Here is a 19,195-nt window from a genome sequence, read left to right on the forward strand (position 1 = left end):
GTTTTCTTATTTCGGTTTTCCCCCTTTTCAGCACAAAAGCGGGCCACAAAGGTTTTAAAAATTGGCAAATAGCTGAAAAACTAGGAACTTTCAAATAATTCTGTGAATGTAAAGTTTTCAATCTAGGACGGTTTTACACTTTTCAAAATTTTCAACTTGTTCGGAAATTTTACAGCCAAGCTCCAGTTTCTTGCAAATAAGTAAAATTTTTAAAATCAACTGAAAAATACATTTTTGTCTATTTTATTGACAGGTACTGTAGATGTAAAGAACTCTAGCCATCACAAGCGTCCTTTTCTATCCTCCGAAATGTGTAAAGACAATTTTCATTTTCAAAAAAAAAATCAAAAAAAAAAACGGACAACGAATAACACGAGATACATGGAAGGATAAAATGGTTATATACAGACGAGAAATGATGATTCAGAAAGTTTGTAATTTTTAAATTTTTCCATGATGACGACGCTTCTTGAATACAGTACGCCGACTTGCTGGTTTCACGCCATCGAAAAGTTTGCATTTTATACGAACAGAAAATGCATCTTTGCAGCTGAAAAATTGTCTATAAAGACCGAAGAAATAGTGCGACCAACTACTTCCTCCAACACTCAATGGTTCCTTTGACACTTCTAATTTTGGTGTAAGTGGTGCAGGTATCCGGAAGAATTGAGTAGATCTCAATTACCTGAAATAGAAAATTTTGGGTTTGTTTTGCGATTTTCAATGTTGAGTTACAGATTCTTTCGATTCTCCATCGTTTTTGGGTGGTGCAGCTTTTGAGGTAGAAACGTGATTTCTAACACGGCGAGTTTGGGATTTATTCCATATCTGAAAATTAGTTATGCTTCTTGAAAATTTCTTTGAAGTCAACCTGTGTCTTCTCTGGATTTTTCTTAATCTGATTCCAAAGTTTGCAGTCAAATTCTGACAATACTGTATTGTCGTTGCAGCTAAAACCAAGTTTATATATTTTAAATTATTTAAATAGCAATGAACCTGTGTCTTAAACATTTTTGAGTCGAATCGTGGGTGATGTAGAATTTAAAGGATACACATGACTTCTCGTCGGTGATTTCGTCGATTTGCTGCAATGAATGTGGGTATTTAGACTGGACACATAATGTGGAGGGATATAAACCGGGCAGGTTTTCGAACCGGAACCCATATATGATCAATTAAAACAATCTTCCTTACAAACTATTGGAAATAAACTATGGTTTTGAATAAGTACTAGTGCATCTGCAACCCTTATAGAAAATTGAAAATGCTCACCATAAATCCGCGAGCTTGTATCAGTTCCGGCGTTAGTGACGTATTTTTCGGTTCGCTCTCATCGGCGACCACTGCTAAAATAGCTAGGAAGAAGGTGGAGAGGGACACTAAAGGCGGCATGAATGGGTGATGTGATATGCAAAATGAGAAGTCTTATATAGGGTGTGCGCCTTCTGAATCATGTCGTACAGAACATAATACATTTTATTCGATCGTACTCCCAAAGATTGATAAAAGTGTTATTGATCTCTCTTTTGCCTCATTCTAGTCACTGCCTCACTCCAGTTAATAATTGAAATTCTGGCAAAAAGGGTATTGTTTGACGCGTGTTCAAGTGCTTTTGTGTCCAACGAGAAAGAAGCTGAAAGAAGAGAAACCCGTGATAACTAATTGACTTTCTGAAATTGAAACCTTTTGTTAGAGGGTAAAACGTCCACATTAATAGCCAGGTAGGTAGTGAAAGAAGTACTTATGTCACAGAAACCACAACAGAGTCACTTTCTGTTTTGAATGACTACAACTTGACCTTTCAACTGTGACCAAGGTAAACCGGTAGCATGTTTTAGACATCATACTTTAAAAAAAAAACGTAATCGTGTTTCCTTTCTCTGCAAAATTTTGAGTATGTTTACAATTCAGTCCTAAAAACTATAATTTTTTGCGATTTTAGGTTGAATATTGACTTCAGGGGTCTGAAAACAGTTTTCAGAACTACTAAAATCAGGAGCAAAAAGGGCTGTCTTACATAAAACGACAGATAGCTGGAAAACTAGAAATTTTCAAAACTTCTGAAAATGCGAAGTTTTCAATCTAGGTCTGCTTCACAAATTTCCCAGGAAATGATGAAATTTCGGCTCTGTTGGATTTAGATGAAATTTTGAGGTTAGTGTAGTAGTCTGAAAATGTTTCAATGGTGAGGTGTGGAGTTTTTTAGTTACATTTCAAATAAACATATCTGAAAATTTAAGATATATCGCAATTGGCTGGATTTCTTTTTCATAGACTTCTCACTTATTAGGTGGTATCTTTGAGCTTCAAACTATACATTTCATGTTTTCGATTATTCACGATTTATATTTTCAACGAGTATCTGTGTCTAAAGCAACTTATCCATTCTGTTGCAGAAAATACATTATCTGCTGTAAACGTTACAAAAAAAACCATATCAATCATGAAATTTCATTTAAAATGTAACATTGTGACATCCTATATCACTCGTGTCAATGTGACACACACAAAACGGTCCTAATATAGGACATCATACATACCATAGAAATGAATGACAAAACTTTGTAAGCATCGCAACATGAAATGACCAGAAGGGGACTAGAATATCATATAAAAGTCATCACGATCGTGTGTTCAAAACTGGGCAAAAAATGACAAGAAAACCTGGGACGAAGGGGGGTGATGGATGGATTTCAGCATATGAGAAGCGTTTTCAGAGGTTTCGAGGAGAATTGTAGTGGTGTGACTCGTAAATCGACAAGGTATTTTTGTTAGGAGAGATTGGACAGAAAATACTTGGGTGATAATGTGAAAATAATAATAATAAACTTCTTTTCGAAAAGGAATTAAACAATGAACAGGCGCGAATCGTGGAAATTGATAAATAGATGTACTTAAGAGGTAACTTGTGAAGTGGGGATTCAGAAAGACAAATAGTATTCTGAAACCGTAGGAAAAAACTGCTTGTGATTGACCGGAATGAAGTGACCAAAATAAACAGAAGTGAGTATTAGGTGAGAGACTAATTTGAAAAATTCTAAGAAGTTAAAATTTGAGCTCATTGCTTAAGAAACAGCGTAACGGACGAGTCGATCCGAAATGCCTCCAGTGAGTTTGATGAGATGACCAGCAGCCTTTTCAATTGCTGGGTAGTAGCTGTTGAATACTGTGTTGCTGGACACTTTGATGGGTAGATTTCTGAAAACCCCAATTTGTCATATTCATTTTCAATGTGAACTCACTTGTCAAGAAGTTTCTTGAATAGCAAATGCTCCATATACACTTCAGTGGAGATTGGCTTAGCAGCCCCACTGTGGAATAGAACACTGATTGCTAGAGTATTGAAAGCTCCCGGTTGGATTCTGTAGTTGAACTCTTCTCGGTTGATAAGGCTGAAAATAAAAAGTTTAGTTAAGAATACAAAGCGAAAATCACTCACTCCATAAAATCGTCTTTCTGTCGGTCATTCAGTTTTTCCAAGAACATTGTTTCCTTGTGTTGCATCCACTTGACAACACAATAGTGGAAAATTCCACCTGTAAAATGATGCATCAAATTCCAGTTAACAGTTACAGAAACGGTCAATGAATCAAAAAAAATATTGTTTTTTCAGTTGATTTCGACCATTTTCAGAAGCCTGGAGCTTGAAAAATTTTGGAGGTTGTAAAACAGAACTTTTCAGTTAGAAGATGGACCAAAAGAGGGTGTCTTTTATAAATTGGAAAATAGTTGGAAACAAAGAATTTTCATAAAATTCTGTTAATATAATCTTTTAATCTAGGTCTGTTTCATATCCTCCAAAATTTTCGAAGTAATTTATAACACGAAAGCCGAACTCCAGTCTTCTGAATATGGTCAAAATCTTTACCAACACTTACGCTTTATCACTGTTCTCTTGTCTTGTTTTGGCAAGAATCGGAACGAAGAAAGAAGTTTCAGCCCGTTCACAATAATGGACACATTTTTCTCAGTGAATAACTCCAAAATTGGTAAATTGTCCAAACCAGCGCTCATCCAGCAATTTGAAATTTCAGTTAGCTCTTCCATTTTTTCTACTTCCTCCTCGGACAGTTCTCTCGACTCGTTTTCAGCAATCGTGTGCTCCCAGAACGTTTCTTCTTGGACACTCTTTGGTTGGGAAGGTTCAACTGTTTCAGCCATTGAGTAAGCGCCAAAAATTGAATCTCTTCGCTCTCGTTGGTTATGAGCTTCCTCTGCTGACATTGAGTGGGTTATAGGATCCACCACATTTTGAGCCGAAGATTGTTGGCTAAGCCATGTGATCGAAGAGTTGGCATCTCCTGGTAGCAAACCGTTCATCTGAAAATTTGAACTTTTCATTTCTGAACTTTTTATGAGCTTAACAAACCTGCATGTCTTCTGTTGTTTCCAGACTTGCTTGATCTCTTTCCGTTGCATTGCTACTATTTGAGCTTCCACCGTTCATCAGATCTTTTGTCACCTCATCCACGATACATGAACCTGGTGGATAACGACCACACATGCAAGTACATGTACACGCTTGGGTTCTCGAATTATTCTGTATTAACCTCATAAGCATCTGAAACAGCATGAAGTTGGACTTTGCGATCTGGAATTTCGAATAAACTCACGTCCTTAGGGACAGTTACCATCTCAGATGGCGTCTGTTCAAGTTGATTTAGAAGATTGACGCTCACTGGCATCTCTTTTGGGATGATGGGGATGCCTGGGTTCATAGGAGTAGGAAGCGTTGGGACTTGCATAGGTGGGACAATTGGCGCGGCGAGAGCAGCGGTAATTGGCGCGTTGATGGGGGCGGTTATGGCAGGTGCCAATGGAGTAGCGATTGCTGGAGCGGATATTAGAGCGGGCGTCAAAAGGGGGTCCAATGGGGATACAGTTGGGATAACTGGAGCGATAGCAGCAACTTGTTGAGCGACCACTGCTGCGGCGAGCTGAAATTTTGATTATGAATATTAAGAAAAGTTGGGAAGGTTCACCTGTTGGGTATGGTTGACAATGGCTTGAGCTTGAACAGCCGCTTGAGCTACATTCAGCAAATTCTCGTTGACGACGTCTGTTGGGACCATTCCTAAATTGTTGGATTCGCCGTTGGACATGATAGCTGAATTACATGGTTAGTAGAAACAGCAAATAAAAATGTAGCATGTCTCTTAGAACTGACTGCAAATCAAAATTAACAAAAAATGGTAATCACCTGCGACATCCTTAATAGCAGACATAGAAGCAGAGAAAAGGACGTTGGGAGCGAGCGGTTTCGATTCCATATCCATCATTGGTTGGGCGGGAAGTTGAGGAGGCGCAGCAGCAGAGGCAACTGCTGATTTGTTAGGTGGTGAGGAACCATTATCAGCAATAGTAGTAGCACCTAGACAGGCAACAAAACGGGTTGGACAAAAATTCAAAGGAAAAGAAAGTTTTAAAAAGGGGCTTACCGAAATTATCAATGAGGTCCATCGGGTTGTTGCCAGACGATGGGCATTGGTTCATTGGGTAGTCGCTGAAAAAGTTTGTGTATAGTAAGGTTCTAAGGTAAGCTTCTGAATCGCTGGGCTTTCGGCTTGTAACTTCTGGTCAGGGGTTGGCTTTTAGAGGAATATTGACCGGTTTCTAGTTGGATCTTGTCCAGAAAACAGCTATAGTCATGGTCAAAATTTAGTCGGAACCTCGTCATAAACTTTTTGGAGTTTGGTCGCTGTTAGAGTAACGGTCTAATCTGGAATCTGACCAACCTGGCAAATAATTTGGATGGTACAACAATTTTGGGTTCAATGGGGTGCCTAGCGACTTAGGGGTACAACATCCAAATTTCAGGAGTTCAAAAAACCTGTAAATATCTGAAGTTTGTACCCCTAAATCACTTTCTAGCCCTAAAACGTTGTGCCCTCCAAAATATGTCCCCAACCAGAAGTTGACGATAACGCCCGAGCATGAACATAGAAAAAACGACTCACTAATCATTGCTATATCCAATATCGGATGGTCCATCTTGATAGTAATGCATTCCCATATCATTTCCCATGTTATGCGGCAGAGGAGGAATATGAATATTCTCCTCGTTAGCCAAAAATTGTCTAACAGACATTTCGTTGGAGTTTGGCGAGTCGTCGTACATATTCTCATCTTGTTGCATGTGTTGTTGCTGTTGAGATTGTCCTTGTGAGTTTTCATTCTCGTTTTTGATTGCATCCTAAATGTTTTTATTTTAAAGTTTCAACAGCGTTTTCGATAACGCGTACGGTACCGGTCAATAAGATGTATTTTTCAGTTTATTTTTGGCTATTTCTACTTTTCAAGGGCCTGGAGTTCAACTGTCGAGTTTTCGATCACTTTGAAAAATTTGTAGGGTGTAAAACAAACCTATATTGAATACTTTGCATTCACAGAATTTTTCGAAAATCCCTACTTTTTCAGTTTTTTGTCTTTTTTAAAAGACATCCGTTTTTTGCGTTTTAGTTTAAAAACGAGTCAAAAATAGAGTGTCTTTCGGAAACCGGCGAATTGTTGAAAAATTTGGTACTTTCGAAACATGCTGAAAATGCAAAGTTTACAGTCTAGGTCTGTTTCAGACCCTCCAGAGTTTTCAGAGTGATCGAAAACCTGACCGCCGAGCTTTAGACTCATGAAAAATGACAAAGTAGCCAAATACGTTTATAACATCCTATTGACCGTTGCTGTAGTTACAATGTGAAGGTTTCCAAGTTTTACCAGCATTCTCTTTTCTCGATTCTCCTCGACTCTTTGCTTCTTCTCTAGACGTGCCTCCTCCGACATGATCCACTCTTTCTTCATTCCAACCTAAAAAATCGGTTTTATTTTGTTTACGGAACATCCCTACTCACTGAAAAACACTTGGTGAGCCGGCATCGTTGACAAAACCGGCGCGAAACCATGTTGATCTCGCACTGCTCGTTGAACGGACACCGAATCTCTTTCTCTTTGTTGGCGTTGCGCCGAAAGAACGCTTTACACGACTCGCAGGTGATCACATTGAAATTGTAGCTGAACGCTTTGTCGCCGCATACTCGGCACACCTTGAAAATGGTTATTTGGGAAAGATCTTTACCAATTAAAAGAAAAGAATTAAAATTTTTCCGGAAAGTAAATCTACCTTGTTCGCCGTTCTCTTGCTCTCCGTTTTCTCATTTCCACCATTGCTGGATGTGGTATTGGCTCGTTTCCGGGTCGATTTCTTGTTCCCGCCTTTCTCTTTTACTGTACTTTGCTCTTCACCACTTCCACTTCCTCCATTGTCGTCGTAGAAGGCTGAAAACAAAGTTTGTACTGAAATGAAAAACAAAAAGGACACTCACGATCATCCTTGTCGTTGCCAAACATAGGCATGTCTGACAAATCAAGTTCATTATTTCCACCATTTGTGTTATTGTACTCCGTGTCTGAAATAAATATTGTTGGTTTGTGAAAATATGTTTTAGTTCATCTGCACTGATCAAATAGACTTTTGCAACACAGCACAGTCAATAAGATATACTAAAATGTATTTTTCAGTGAATGTTGATCATTTTCAGAAATCTGGTACTCGACTCTCATGTCTCCGAACGCTTTGATGTTATTTACCAATTTCTGCAAGACACTTGTTTTTTTCACATTTTCAGTGAAACAACGAGGCAAAAAGGGTGTCTTTTAGAAATCGACGTGCAGCTAAAATACTAGAAATTACCGAAAACTTCTGTGAATGCCAGGTCTTTAACTTGGGAGTGTTTCACACCCTCCAAAATTTTCCAAGTCCTCTAAAACTGAACAACTCCAGACTCTGACAAATGCCAAAAATTAATTGAAAAATACGTTTTTGTAAAGCCTATTAACCGATACTGTACACATGAGTATAGTAAAGTGACAAAAAAACCAACCTCGCCAATTCTGATGCATGCTCTGCGGCGCCAGCTCCATAGCGGTACTGCATGAGTTCAAGTAGGCGGATCTCCTAGTGTTATACATGTCGGGTGCCACACTGTGATGCTGAAATTGATACTTGGTTTTTTTCTGGATAGGATCAATCAGGGGCATTAGGGTCGGTGGGGATCAAAGCAAATAATAATATGGAACTGTTAGATATTTTGTACTACTGCATGAGACATCTATCCCTAGATAACAAATATGGTGAAGCAGCGTATGACGAAAAAAAGGAATATAATAAGCACTGAAAAGGATGAGAGACTCAGAGAAAGAAGATCGTCTCTTTTAAAGATGACGATACGTATCTATTGTGTAGAGAACGGAAAGACCAAACTCTTCCGCCTCCTCCCAAACTACACTATTTTTGCGGCGGGGTACACGGGCCGACAGGGCAACTTTTAAAGGTGGTGGAAAACGTCGTTTCTGGGGTGGCTGGGTTGCTGATGCTGACTGTCTGATAAATGCGTACGCTGAGAGGTGTGTGAGAGAGAGAAAAAAGAAAAAAAGCCGTAGATAAAGATAGAAAAGAGACAAAAAATTTTGCGTTAAAACCGTTTTTTTTATATACACAACCCTCCTGTAGCACGCGGGGTTATGTACACATTGGGGAATGTTGCCATGGCCCAAACAGTTTGCTGGAAAGAATGAGGTGCACTAGAGGCCGTTTTGAGTCCAAATAGAGTGATCTTTGGAAGTGTGGGAGGAGAAAATAGAGAAAAAGGAGGAGTTAGATTTTGGAAAGTAAGAACTGGTTATTACTTGACATCTTCTAGTCTTAAAACACAAGGTTTGAGGTGCTCTTTAAAAATTTTTCCTAGAAACTTAGCATTTCTAAATGCGAAATATTAAAAATCGAAAAGAACTGATCTATGATTCCAACATTTGCTCTTTTGCTGGCCATAGTTTCTTTTAGGAACAATTTTTTAACATACTAAAACATACATAATATAACTCAACGAGTACTACAAAATCATGTTACTGGGAACACAGTACCTTGTCTACGAACACGGTTAGAATCTATAAACCTTCTGATCCAGGCCGGCCCTTTTTCTGCGAGTTTTGCATGTTCACAGGCAAGATACAGTTTGTCAGATTGTGAGTTTGTCATTCTGTAGTACTTATTGAGTATTATCATATCTGATTCAATTGGTCAAACAATATTGATCCTAAAAAATTATGGCTGGGCCCTTCTGGGCCCGTTCTGAAGACTGATTGTCAGAATCTGGATTCCTACCGTAGAATTTTCTAGAGGGTTTCACAACACAATACTGAAAATTAAAACAACACAACTTACATACAGATGGCTGTCGTATGAAGGGTCGTAGTACTGGTCGTAGTGGGGCTCCAGTTTCGTAAGCGTTAAAATTAACAGCTCACTGCACAAACCAGACGAAGACGTTGAGAGTTTCGGGCGTGTGTGTGTTGCTTCCAAAGAATTCACTCGAAATTCCTGAAATGACGATGATGAGTTGATGAGAGAAGTGAATGTGAGGTTGAATTTTCCAGTGTCAACAAGTCAAATGATAAGAGGTGAATGAATGAAACGAGTGTTGCCATCAGTAGGTCATAAGAAAAAGTGGAAGCATGGTGGTATAAGCTTTTGAACCCTTTTTAATTTTTGTTTTTTATAAATCCTTGGAAATGGAATAATATATCTTGCAAAAAAAAGGATTCAATGCTTTTCACAGCTCTTTAAAAAGTGTCGTCGAGACTTAAGAGTGAGAAGACTCATGAATTATTTGTTCCTCATTGAAGGTGACAAAAGTCTTGATACTAGAAGTCTAAGAAATATTATGTGGTGCTTTCGAAAATTGAGCTATTGAGTAGGACAGTTTCAGAAATCAATAGGATCTAGTCGATAAGATATACAAAAACTTATTTTCTAGTTGAATTTCGGCAGCTTTGACCATTTCCCAGAGACTCGAGCTTGGCTTACAAATTTCGGATCACTTTGAAATTTTTCTGGAGGGTAGAAAACAGATCTAGCTTGAAAACTTTATATTACAGTACTCTTGAAATGTCCTTCTTTTTCAGCTTTTTGCAGATTTTCGACAAACCCATTTTTGTCTGCTTTTGTATTGGAAACGGAAGAAAGTGTTTTTCAGAAATCAGCACAAACTAGGATATTTCAAAAAAAAAGTATAAATGCTAAGTTTTTAATTGAGGTCTGTTTTACGCTCTTCGACATTTTCAAAATAATTGGAAACTTGACAACCGAACTCCAAACTCCTAAAAATGCCAAAAGTCAATAAAATTTTTGGTCGGTAATTTACATAAGTGGAGCCAAAAAAGGATTAATTTGAAATTGATTATTAAGAAACCTGGTGGCAAGAGGAAACATGTAATTTGGCAAAAAGGACAATGTGACAGGTGCATTATAGGTTCAGAAAAACCCTAATGGCAACAAAAGGACGTTATGCACATCTGGCAGACGTCTGAGCGTATCTTATCTATCTACCTATTAACTTTACTACAATAAAAAACGGTTACGAGGGCATTGCGCACCAGAAACCGTCCCCTCGTAAAGATTTCAACGCTCAACAAGGGTCACCCTTCAGCACACATACGCAGATGTAAGTGCATACTGGGTACCATATGACCCTTAACGGTTAGAAAGGTGTGTAAGTTCATAATTGATCGTAGTGCAAAAAAGGAACGGTGGGAAAACTGTTTTCGAGGAAAATAAGAGAAATTAGATAAATGAATGAGTACTAATTTGAAAAAAGATTTTCGGAATTCATAGGAACACCCAAAAATAGTAGCAATCTTATTAATAAACTTTTCAAGCTAACAGAACAATAAGCGATTTTATTAAAAAGAACCTAGACAAATGGGGCGGAGCTAATCTGAAAAATTTCGGAGAGACAATATGCACGGTTCGAATAAGCTATCAGTGATTAATGAATACAAACGACTATCATGTCAAGTTCGGAAACCGGTTAGCAGCACTTCTGGAAAAAAAAACTAAAAGATGAGAGAAAAAACACCGATCGTCAAAATACAAGTCATGAGCACACAATGGGTGCAGGGAAAGCCGCGGAGCCCATCGGGACGTGAAAAGTTGGGAGCAAGAGAACCGACTAGGCAGTAAACCAAGGACACACATAACGGAGGGTGACGCAGAACGATAGAGCCGAGACGCAGCCACTCGAAACGACACCATACACCGCGGAAAAGGGCCCCCGTCGGTTTCCCTTCTTTTTCTCTCTCAAATAACGCCCGAGGCCCTCTCGGTCTCTTGCTGTCTTTCGCTCTTTTACGAATCGTCCAGTATTTAGTGAGAGTGCGGGAAAGCCTGACGGGACGGGATGGGAAGGCAACAACACTAACCCCGTTGCGTCCGGGTTTCCTTGAAAATCATGCGGGAACCCAAAGCGAATGGACGGAGAAGAAAAAGGTTAAGAGGAGGAGGATACCCCCCGAAGAGAACGGACGGGTGCAACGGCCTCCTACACCGGTGCGAGATTTGCATCTTTCTCTTATCTCGCGTATTCCACGCTGCTTTTATCTTTGATCTTTGATGCCTTTCTTGCAAGGTCCGAAAAAGGTCAGATCATTAGTTCAATACAGTATCCTAAGAAGATTAAGTCACAGTTTGATCTCGGCTGAGATTAAATGGAAATCCTGTTAGAAAAGATTTGTCAGAGAAAACATTTAACTAAGAAAATTGATTTGGTGAAATTAAAAGAGAGAGAGAGAGAGAGAGAGAGAAAGTATGTTTGCTCTAAGATTTTTAAAAATGCAAGTTAAGTGCACTCATTGCAAACAGACTTGTCTGGCTTCTCCGATCTTTTCGATTTTTTTTCGATCTAACTCTTGTTATATACTGTACCAGCCGATAAAATATACGAAAATGTAATTTGTAGTGGATTTCTGGAATTTTCAGGATTGTGGAGCTCAGCTGTCAATTGTCAGATCACTTTGAAAACTGTGGAGGTTGTAAAATAGACTAAGATTAAAAACAATGCATTTACAGAATTTTTTTTGGAATCCCCAGTTTTTAGCTATATGCCGATTTTCCAAAGGCACTTGATTTTTTACGTTTTCAATACAAAAACAGGCGGAAAAACAGTGTCTTTCAGAAATTGGCCAATAGCTGAAAAACTAGAAAATTTTAAAAAAGTCTGTGAATGCAAAGTTTTCAATCTAGGTATGTAACCGATTCTGTGACCGATTCTGTAAATTGAGCCAACGACAGCTGTGGTTTATAACAATTCCACTTCTAAATAGAAAATATCCAGAAGTAAATGCAGACGGATTAAATTAAGCATACACACTTTCCTAGGTGACATTTCCCAAAGCTTTGCGGGCATTACATCTCTCATAATCCTCTTCGGATCTTTAAAAGTGGCTACCAATACGGAAAGAAGTACAACAATCTTTATATGATGTTTAAAAAACCAGTTTTGTTGTTCCGTGTGTTACTTTGTAAGTGGTTAAGTGAACTTCCAATGTCTTATCATTACTACTTTGACAATCTTTGAAGATAGGCAAAGGCTAGGGTCAGAAGAACAAAAGAATGATGATTTTCTTCCGTTTCTTTGATTTTTCGCGTCTTCACTTCTACTCAATGAAAAATGAAGACAGAAAAATCGTAGATGCTGTATACAGGGAGGTAGTGGAATGTTGAAGAAGATAAGTCGACTCGTGACTAACCAACAGAAATACTACATTGCTACTGTCACCTATAAAATTGATGGAGAGAACAAAAAAAGGAATAGAGGGGAGAATGACATGTTTGGGGTGCAATGAGGCTAAAAATAGAAATGATCATTGAAAATTGTTACGCACTCCGAGAGAAGAAAACTGTTTATGATAAAAGATGCAAAATATGTACCTAGGGGAAGGGATCAAGGTTTCAAGGAAGTCTCAAGAAAGTACAGTAACCTCTTTAATGATCACCAGGTCTTCTTTGATTCTCGAAGATTCTGATACCTAAACAAGGAAGAACACAAACAACTTTCAAAAGTTTTGCATCTTTTTCTCTCTGTGCTTTCTTACCATGTCATTTCAAAAACTATCTCTAATACACACAAACAATTTTCTGCCTAAAACACCAACCATCACTGCCACTCCCCACCTAAGCACCAAAACAATTTTTGTGCTGCAGTGCAGGGCCTCCCCATGAGTTGAACATGAGTACGTGGGGAACTTAGCAGAGAAAAAAGACTGTGTGGAAATGGTGGTGGACAATGATCACACCGGAACAGTTTCATGCGGTGATCACATGAACATTTGAAGAGTAAACAGCTTTGAAATACTACGTGGCAAGACACAGTGAGAGAGTCTGGGTGGCAAAGGAGGCGTATGAAGATAGAAAAAGAAGACTTGTGAAAAAAAACCGAAAACAACACGAATGTTCTGGATGGCGAAGAAGGGGAAAACCCCCCAAACAGATGCATTGAGTCAAATCAAACAAAACGCGAGTGCCCTCCGAACGGAAGAGGCTTGCGACCTCCTTGATAAGTTGATAGATCAAATGCACTACGATCACATGTACGCAATGACTCCGGATAGAACAGAAAATATAATTCTCATGACGTCACGTGTTGGACGATCAATCACTATCTATTTTTGGCTTAGCAGCGTCTCCTCTACAGAATAATAAAGTGAGATTCTGAAAGATTGTCCGTATCTTTAGAAGATAACAGGAAATTCTTTTTGTTTTTCACAGAAAGGGACACAGTAGACACGTACACAGCTACTCAGGGATTAGAGACATGATGGATGAGAGGCTCAGAAGGAACAAAGGTGCAGGGGTACTGTAAATCAACAATTGTCATGCCTATTTATGGTTTGACAAGATTAGATAAGTCTACAGTAGTCTTTGCGCTGTTCACTTAATCTACAGTAACGAACAATGAGATATATAAAAACTCATGTTTCATATTTTTGGCATTTTCAGGGGTCTGGAGCTCGGCTGTCAAGATTCGGATAACTTTGAAAACTTTGGAGGGTGTCAAACAGACCTAGATTGAAATGTTTGCATTCACAGAACTTATTGGAAAATCCTAGTTTTTCAGCTATGCCTCTTTCGGAAAGACGCCACTTCTGGCTTTACACTAAAAACCTAGAATGTCAGGTGTCTTCCAGAAATCAATAAATTCCGAGCTCCAGACTCCTAAATAAGCCAGAAGTCAACTGAAAAATTCGTTTATTGACCGGTATTGTAAATCTACTGTAGTCTTTGCTCTGTTTGGGACTTGCAGGGCACTAAATGAGGTTCAAAAATAGCAAAAACAGCCAATCTTTCTCATCCTGAATCATCAGATCAAAAAAGACCAGAAATCTTCCTGTTCTTTAATGAAAAACAAGCCATCAAACACTGTTTTTATGTACTTCACGTAAACAGAAGTTGAGAATAAGAGTTCAGAACAAAGTTTTGAGATGTACGAGGAAATTTGAGACATACAAGTTTGATAATTGTGAACTAGGAATAATAACACTGCCTAGAAAAAGTTGAGGTACACCTGGAGAACCAATGGGGTACACCTGGAGAACCAGAGGTACACCTGGAGAACCAACGACTGGTTTTCCAAGTAATCCGATTATGCATATTTTACAATGGAAACATTTTCTGTAGGTGATACTTGATCGAAAAGAGAGGGACTAGGAAAGCGTATCATAGTTTTTGTAGAGAGAATAGTGTCACGACTTTGATAGAGACGGGTCGCTTGCAATAACATTTCAAGGACTCGGAAGTGATATGTGAGACAGGATTGATAAGATTTGATTTTCTCACATTTACTATGATAGGTGGATCGAAAATGAGAACAGATATTGGTTTTTCTGGCTTGGGGAAAATTTTTATTTCGAACTTTGGGCAGGCAAACGAGAGGGATCTCCAGATAGGCAACTTTGAACCCCTATATCTCATTTCGTGTCAAAAATATCAAAAAGCTGTCAACTGATAATTTGTTCATCGTAACATCAGAAATGTTTTCTCTGTGGTCAAAATTTTGATATCTTGCACGGGAGCCAAGAAAATTAACTCAAACTTGACCGTGCTCCTCTATTACAGGTTTAACTGTATCTCTTGATTTTTTATGACTTACCAAGTATCATATGTTCTCTACAGTAATCTAATAGTGCAGCGCATCCATATTTGCATAAATATCAAACTGAAGCTTTTGGTCTTAGTCCAAAATTAGACAAGATAATGTCGAGATTTAGGGCTTCAATGTTGTCTGAATGACTGTTTGAAAGTTTTGAAAGAAGCCTACAAAATGGGAAACCCCACAGGAAGTTTTTGCATTTAAAAGTATTGCAGTGACATTCGGGGAATTTTAATCTATTCAGTTGGAAAGATTAAAAGTTTGAAATTATAGAAATTAGATTTGAAATTTTCCTTTAAATGTTATTGATGCGGGCGTTTTGGACCTTTAAGGCTGCTATATTGAATATTGTGAAACAGAAACCCTACAATCAGTCTGGCGGGCTTTTGTTAACTTGATACCAATTCGCAACTAACAGTAAAAATCTGTAATACGAAGGATTTTAATAACTATGAACCAACATTTGCCAGCTATTAGGTTGTTTATCAAAAAATCTGGTCATCACACAAAAATTTGAGCATCACACAACAAATAGAATAGAGAACGTTTTAGATGAAATGAAAATAATGCACGAAGCTATTTTTGAATGCGTGGTTTAAGCCTTGAACTCCAAGTCTGGCTAACCCGCTCTCTTATCTCGTCATATTTGAAATGAATGATTTTCTCACAGAAAGCACTCTAGATGCAAAAACATAACCGAGCTGAAAAATATTGAAACTGCGTACGTGGGCGAAAAAGCGGATAGGTTGCCCATGTTGAGCCGTATAAACCCCGAAATGTACAATTTTGTTCATTGCTGTTTCTCTGCTTCTCTGTACGTTTTATTTTTTCAGTACTGCAACTTTCTATCTCTAGTTTATCACTAGACATTAAACTTTTGGCACGCCCCCCCTTCTTTTCATTTTTAAAGATTATAAACCGGGAAAGGGAGAAGAGGCAGCAGAGAAATATAGTAGTGCTAAAAATGGGGAAACCTGTTATCAACAAATGCAGAAAAGAGTCTTTCTATTTGGTTCAGGAAAGCAGAAACTACGAAAATGCTAAGAAAATCTTTGAAAATCCCAAGGCGTACTTTGATCTTTTCTTTTCAATCTTAGAATTTTCCAAAGCAACAAGGTTCTAATTTCGATAATAATCATTGGGTTGCCCCGATAATGCGATTCCCGTTGTCCCCCTCTCGGTTTCCAATTTTGCTGAGCGAGTGTGCTGCATGCCCAAACATACACACAGCGTACACAATCTTTGAAAATCAAGAAGGTGGGGTTTCCCCGATCTTTTCGCTTGCTGCCTCTGCATTTTTCAAGTTACAAACGATGGGGCAAACACCATAAATGATGTGTTATCAAAAAGAAAAAGGAGGAGAAAAATAATTTTTCGATTGGAAGAAAAAACGATAGTGTCAGTTCAAAAAGTAGTCACGAGTGTTGAACAGGTAGAGCGTGCACTTGATGTCATGTCTATTTTCAGAAAACCTTCTGTTCCAAAGTTCCATTCCAATTTTTTCCTGGATTTTCGAAAATCGTAGTTAAAAAATCTAGATAATATTTTATAAAGCAGACAATTCTCGAGATCCGAAAAATCCGATATAGACACGGAATTAATAATGACACTGTTTCAAAATCACAGATATAATACGCTCACCTTGGCAGACTGAAATTTTTGAGAATAGAGTCTCAAAAATATTAGAATTTTCCGAGTTTGAGGGAAAATTCGAGTACAATGGGGAAAGTTGCGAGAAGTCGAAAGTGACCGGCAAAAGATGCGAAAGTGAAGGAAAGTTTTCCAACAAAACGGCGAAAAGAATCAAAAGAAAAAAAACGTTTGGCTAAGAGAGAACGAAGAAAATGCAGAGGCTAGAAGAAAGAAACAAAATAATATGGTTTAAAGTTTCGTTTCAGCAGAAAACGGAAACTTTATGAAAATAAACAAACGGAACTTCTACCTTGATTTTCCTTGGAAAATCAACTGAAAAATCTTGAAAATTGAAGGAAAATCGTTTTCTTTTTAGGAAGGTTTTCTATTTACATAGAATAGGTAAAAGAATTTTATTTCACGTTCACACTCAATTTTAAAAATTTTCTTATTCTAAAAAGTCAATAAAATGATAGAATAGTATAATGAATGCACATTCATCTAATTTTGAACACAAAACTTGCTGTTGTCTAACCCAAAAACGATGTTTTCCGATACCAATTGATAGAGCTAAGAATTCGGAGTACTGTATCCAAAAATGTTAATTTTTCATTACATATTGTTTGAGATAATTGAGTTCAAAGGTCATTTTCTAAGTCTTTGAACTGGAAAATCGTTTAAATAATGTTAAAATAATGGAAAGTCATTTAAATAATAGATAGAATAATTTTCCAAAGAAAATCTTCATGAATGTGGTCTCTGATAAAATTGCGAACCAACAAAATGCCCGGGATAGTACACCTACTGTGCCGTAGACGAACTATTGTTGCACTTGTGCCCACCCATTATGATCTATGCAAATTGTTTATCAACTACGTCATCAGACTCTGATCTTTCTGCTGTTGTATTATTATTCTGAGAATTATTTATTAGGATAATCTCAAGGACTTTAAGAGAAAACAGATAATCAAAGTACAATATTTGATAAGAAAGTTGAATATAGGATAACAGGGGAACCTCGACACCAAAACTTTTATAAAAACTTCAGAATATGTTAAGAATAGCTTATCTAGACACTTCTAGAAAAGGTAAATACGCTCGCCAGTTTCAATCGGGTTGTATTAATTTCCGTATCGAAAATCACGATTTCAGTGCCAAAACAGCAATTTTCAAAGTTTTTCAAACTTTTAGGACGTTTTAAAACATGAAATGTTGTATTTTTCATAGTTTCTCAGAAATAGTTTGTCTCAAATTTCCGAATTTTCCATTACTCGGATTCACTTAAATATGAAAAAAAATTTTGAAAAAATTTGTGAAATATAGAATATCATAAAGTCAATTTTCATGATTTCAAACGTTCTAGAACTTAAGAAAATCGTCTTTGAGCTCGGTTTTTGCTCTGAAAACGCATTTTTGATACTGAAACTCATAATACTGAAACTCATATAACTCGGCTGAAACTAGCGGGTGGATTCTAAAATTTCTTCTGGATAAACTATTTTTAACCTATTCTGAACGTTTCATCAAAACTGTGTGAAATGTGTCTTGGTCTGTTACGGCTCCTTGCTGATTACTTAGTGACCAAAACTTGACTAGTAGTGTTCTTCTCTCCAGTGGTGTCAAAACAAAAACATATGTTCAATAAGGATGTTCATTCACATAAATGTACAGATAAAGTTATTGGGTAGAATAGAGAAGTTAATTTGGACAAGTCATGTTGACTCCGGCAGCTTTGAGGCATTTGCAGGAATCAGCAGCTCCCTTGGTTGGGTCATAGCCAAGCTTAAAATAAAAATTGAAGAAAATCATACAGAAAAACATTCCTTACCTCCTTTTGGCACTCGGTATAAGCATTTTGAGTAGCGTCGGATGGTGGAGCAAGGGCACACTTCAGCTTGAAAGCGCAAGTAGCTGGACTTCTCTTCTTTCTTCCTGGAATCACTTCCATATCGTCATGAGTGCACTCATCGATGCACATGAGATACTGTCTGAGCTGGAGTGGTGGCTCGGCTTGAGCAGATGGAGCAGATTCTCCAACAGCGACAGCGCCGGACTCTTCCAAGGATGGGATTTCGATGACTGGGATGAGTGGGATGGTGAGGTTGACTGGGGTAGCAGAGTTGGTGCATCTGAAAGCTTGGGATATAGGAATTTGAAATTTGTCTTGTCAACAATACCCAAGTTCTCCATTCAACTTCTTCTTGGCGCAAGCCTCAACCTTCATCATTTGGTCGTGATCCGCATCCAAGCAATCCATGATTTTAGTGGCATCTCCGATTTCTTTAAGGAAGTTTGTGCACTCAGCCCTGAAACAATCATGATTGAATTGGAAGAATACGAGGATTGGTGTACTTCTTCTTGCAGTTGTTAGTCTTAGTGGCAATAGTTTCAGCGCACTCCTCTAAGTCACTGCATTTGCATTGGGCAACAACGGTGTGTCCTTCTGGAACATCGGCGGCAAACTGTAATGCGGTCAGGTGAGCTGAAAAATTGGGACAAAGAAACTTACAGTCGCTGCAATAGCAAAAGAGCAGCACAAAATTGCAGTGCTCAGCTTCATATCTTGATCGTTTAACTGGGATTGACGG

General features: G+C 38.1%; 2 protein-coding genes across 2 annotated transcripts; both read right to left on the reverse strand.

Moving 5' to 3' along the window:
- Positions 1-3,065: 3,065 nt before the first annotated feature.
- Cbr-nhr-48 lies at positions 3,066-7,962 on the reverse strand (the record flags this gene model as incomplete). Its single annotated transcript, XM_045240445.1, has 15 exons — positions 3,066-3,198; positions 3,243-3,392; positions 3,440-3,536; positions 3,879-4,320; positions 4,370-4,561; positions 4,614-4,937; positions 4,983-5,107; positions 5,201-5,371; positions 5,439-5,503; positions 5,958-6,193; positions 6,712-6,801; positions 6,834-7,037; positions 7,115-7,269; positions 7,317-7,400; positions 7,875-7,962. The coding sequence occupies 15 exons, from the start codon at positions 7,960-7,962 to the stop codon at positions 3,066-3,068; spliced, it is 2,556 nt and encodes an 851-aa protein (XP_045093441.1).
- Positions 7,963-18,305: 10,343 nt separating this feature from the next.
- Positions 18,306-19,167, reverse strand: CBG07758 (the record flags this gene model as incomplete). Its single annotated transcript, XM_002645932.1, has 5 exons — positions 18,306-18,389; positions 18,436-18,736; positions 18,785-18,913; positions 18,960-19,069; positions 19,117-19,167. The coding sequence occupies 5 exons, from the start codon at positions 19,165-19,167 to the stop codon at positions 18,306-18,308; spliced, it is 675 nt and encodes a 224-aa protein (XP_002645978.1).
- Positions 19,168-19,195: the final 28 nt, after the last annotated feature.

The sequence above is a fragment of the Caenorhabditis briggsae genome (assembly GCF_000004555.2).
Source record: "Caenorhabditis briggsae complete genome, chrX, whole genome shotgun sequence".
Lineage (NCBI taxonomy): Eukaryota > Metazoa > Nematoda > Chromadorea > Rhabditida > Rhabditidae > Caenorhabditis > Caenorhabditis briggsae.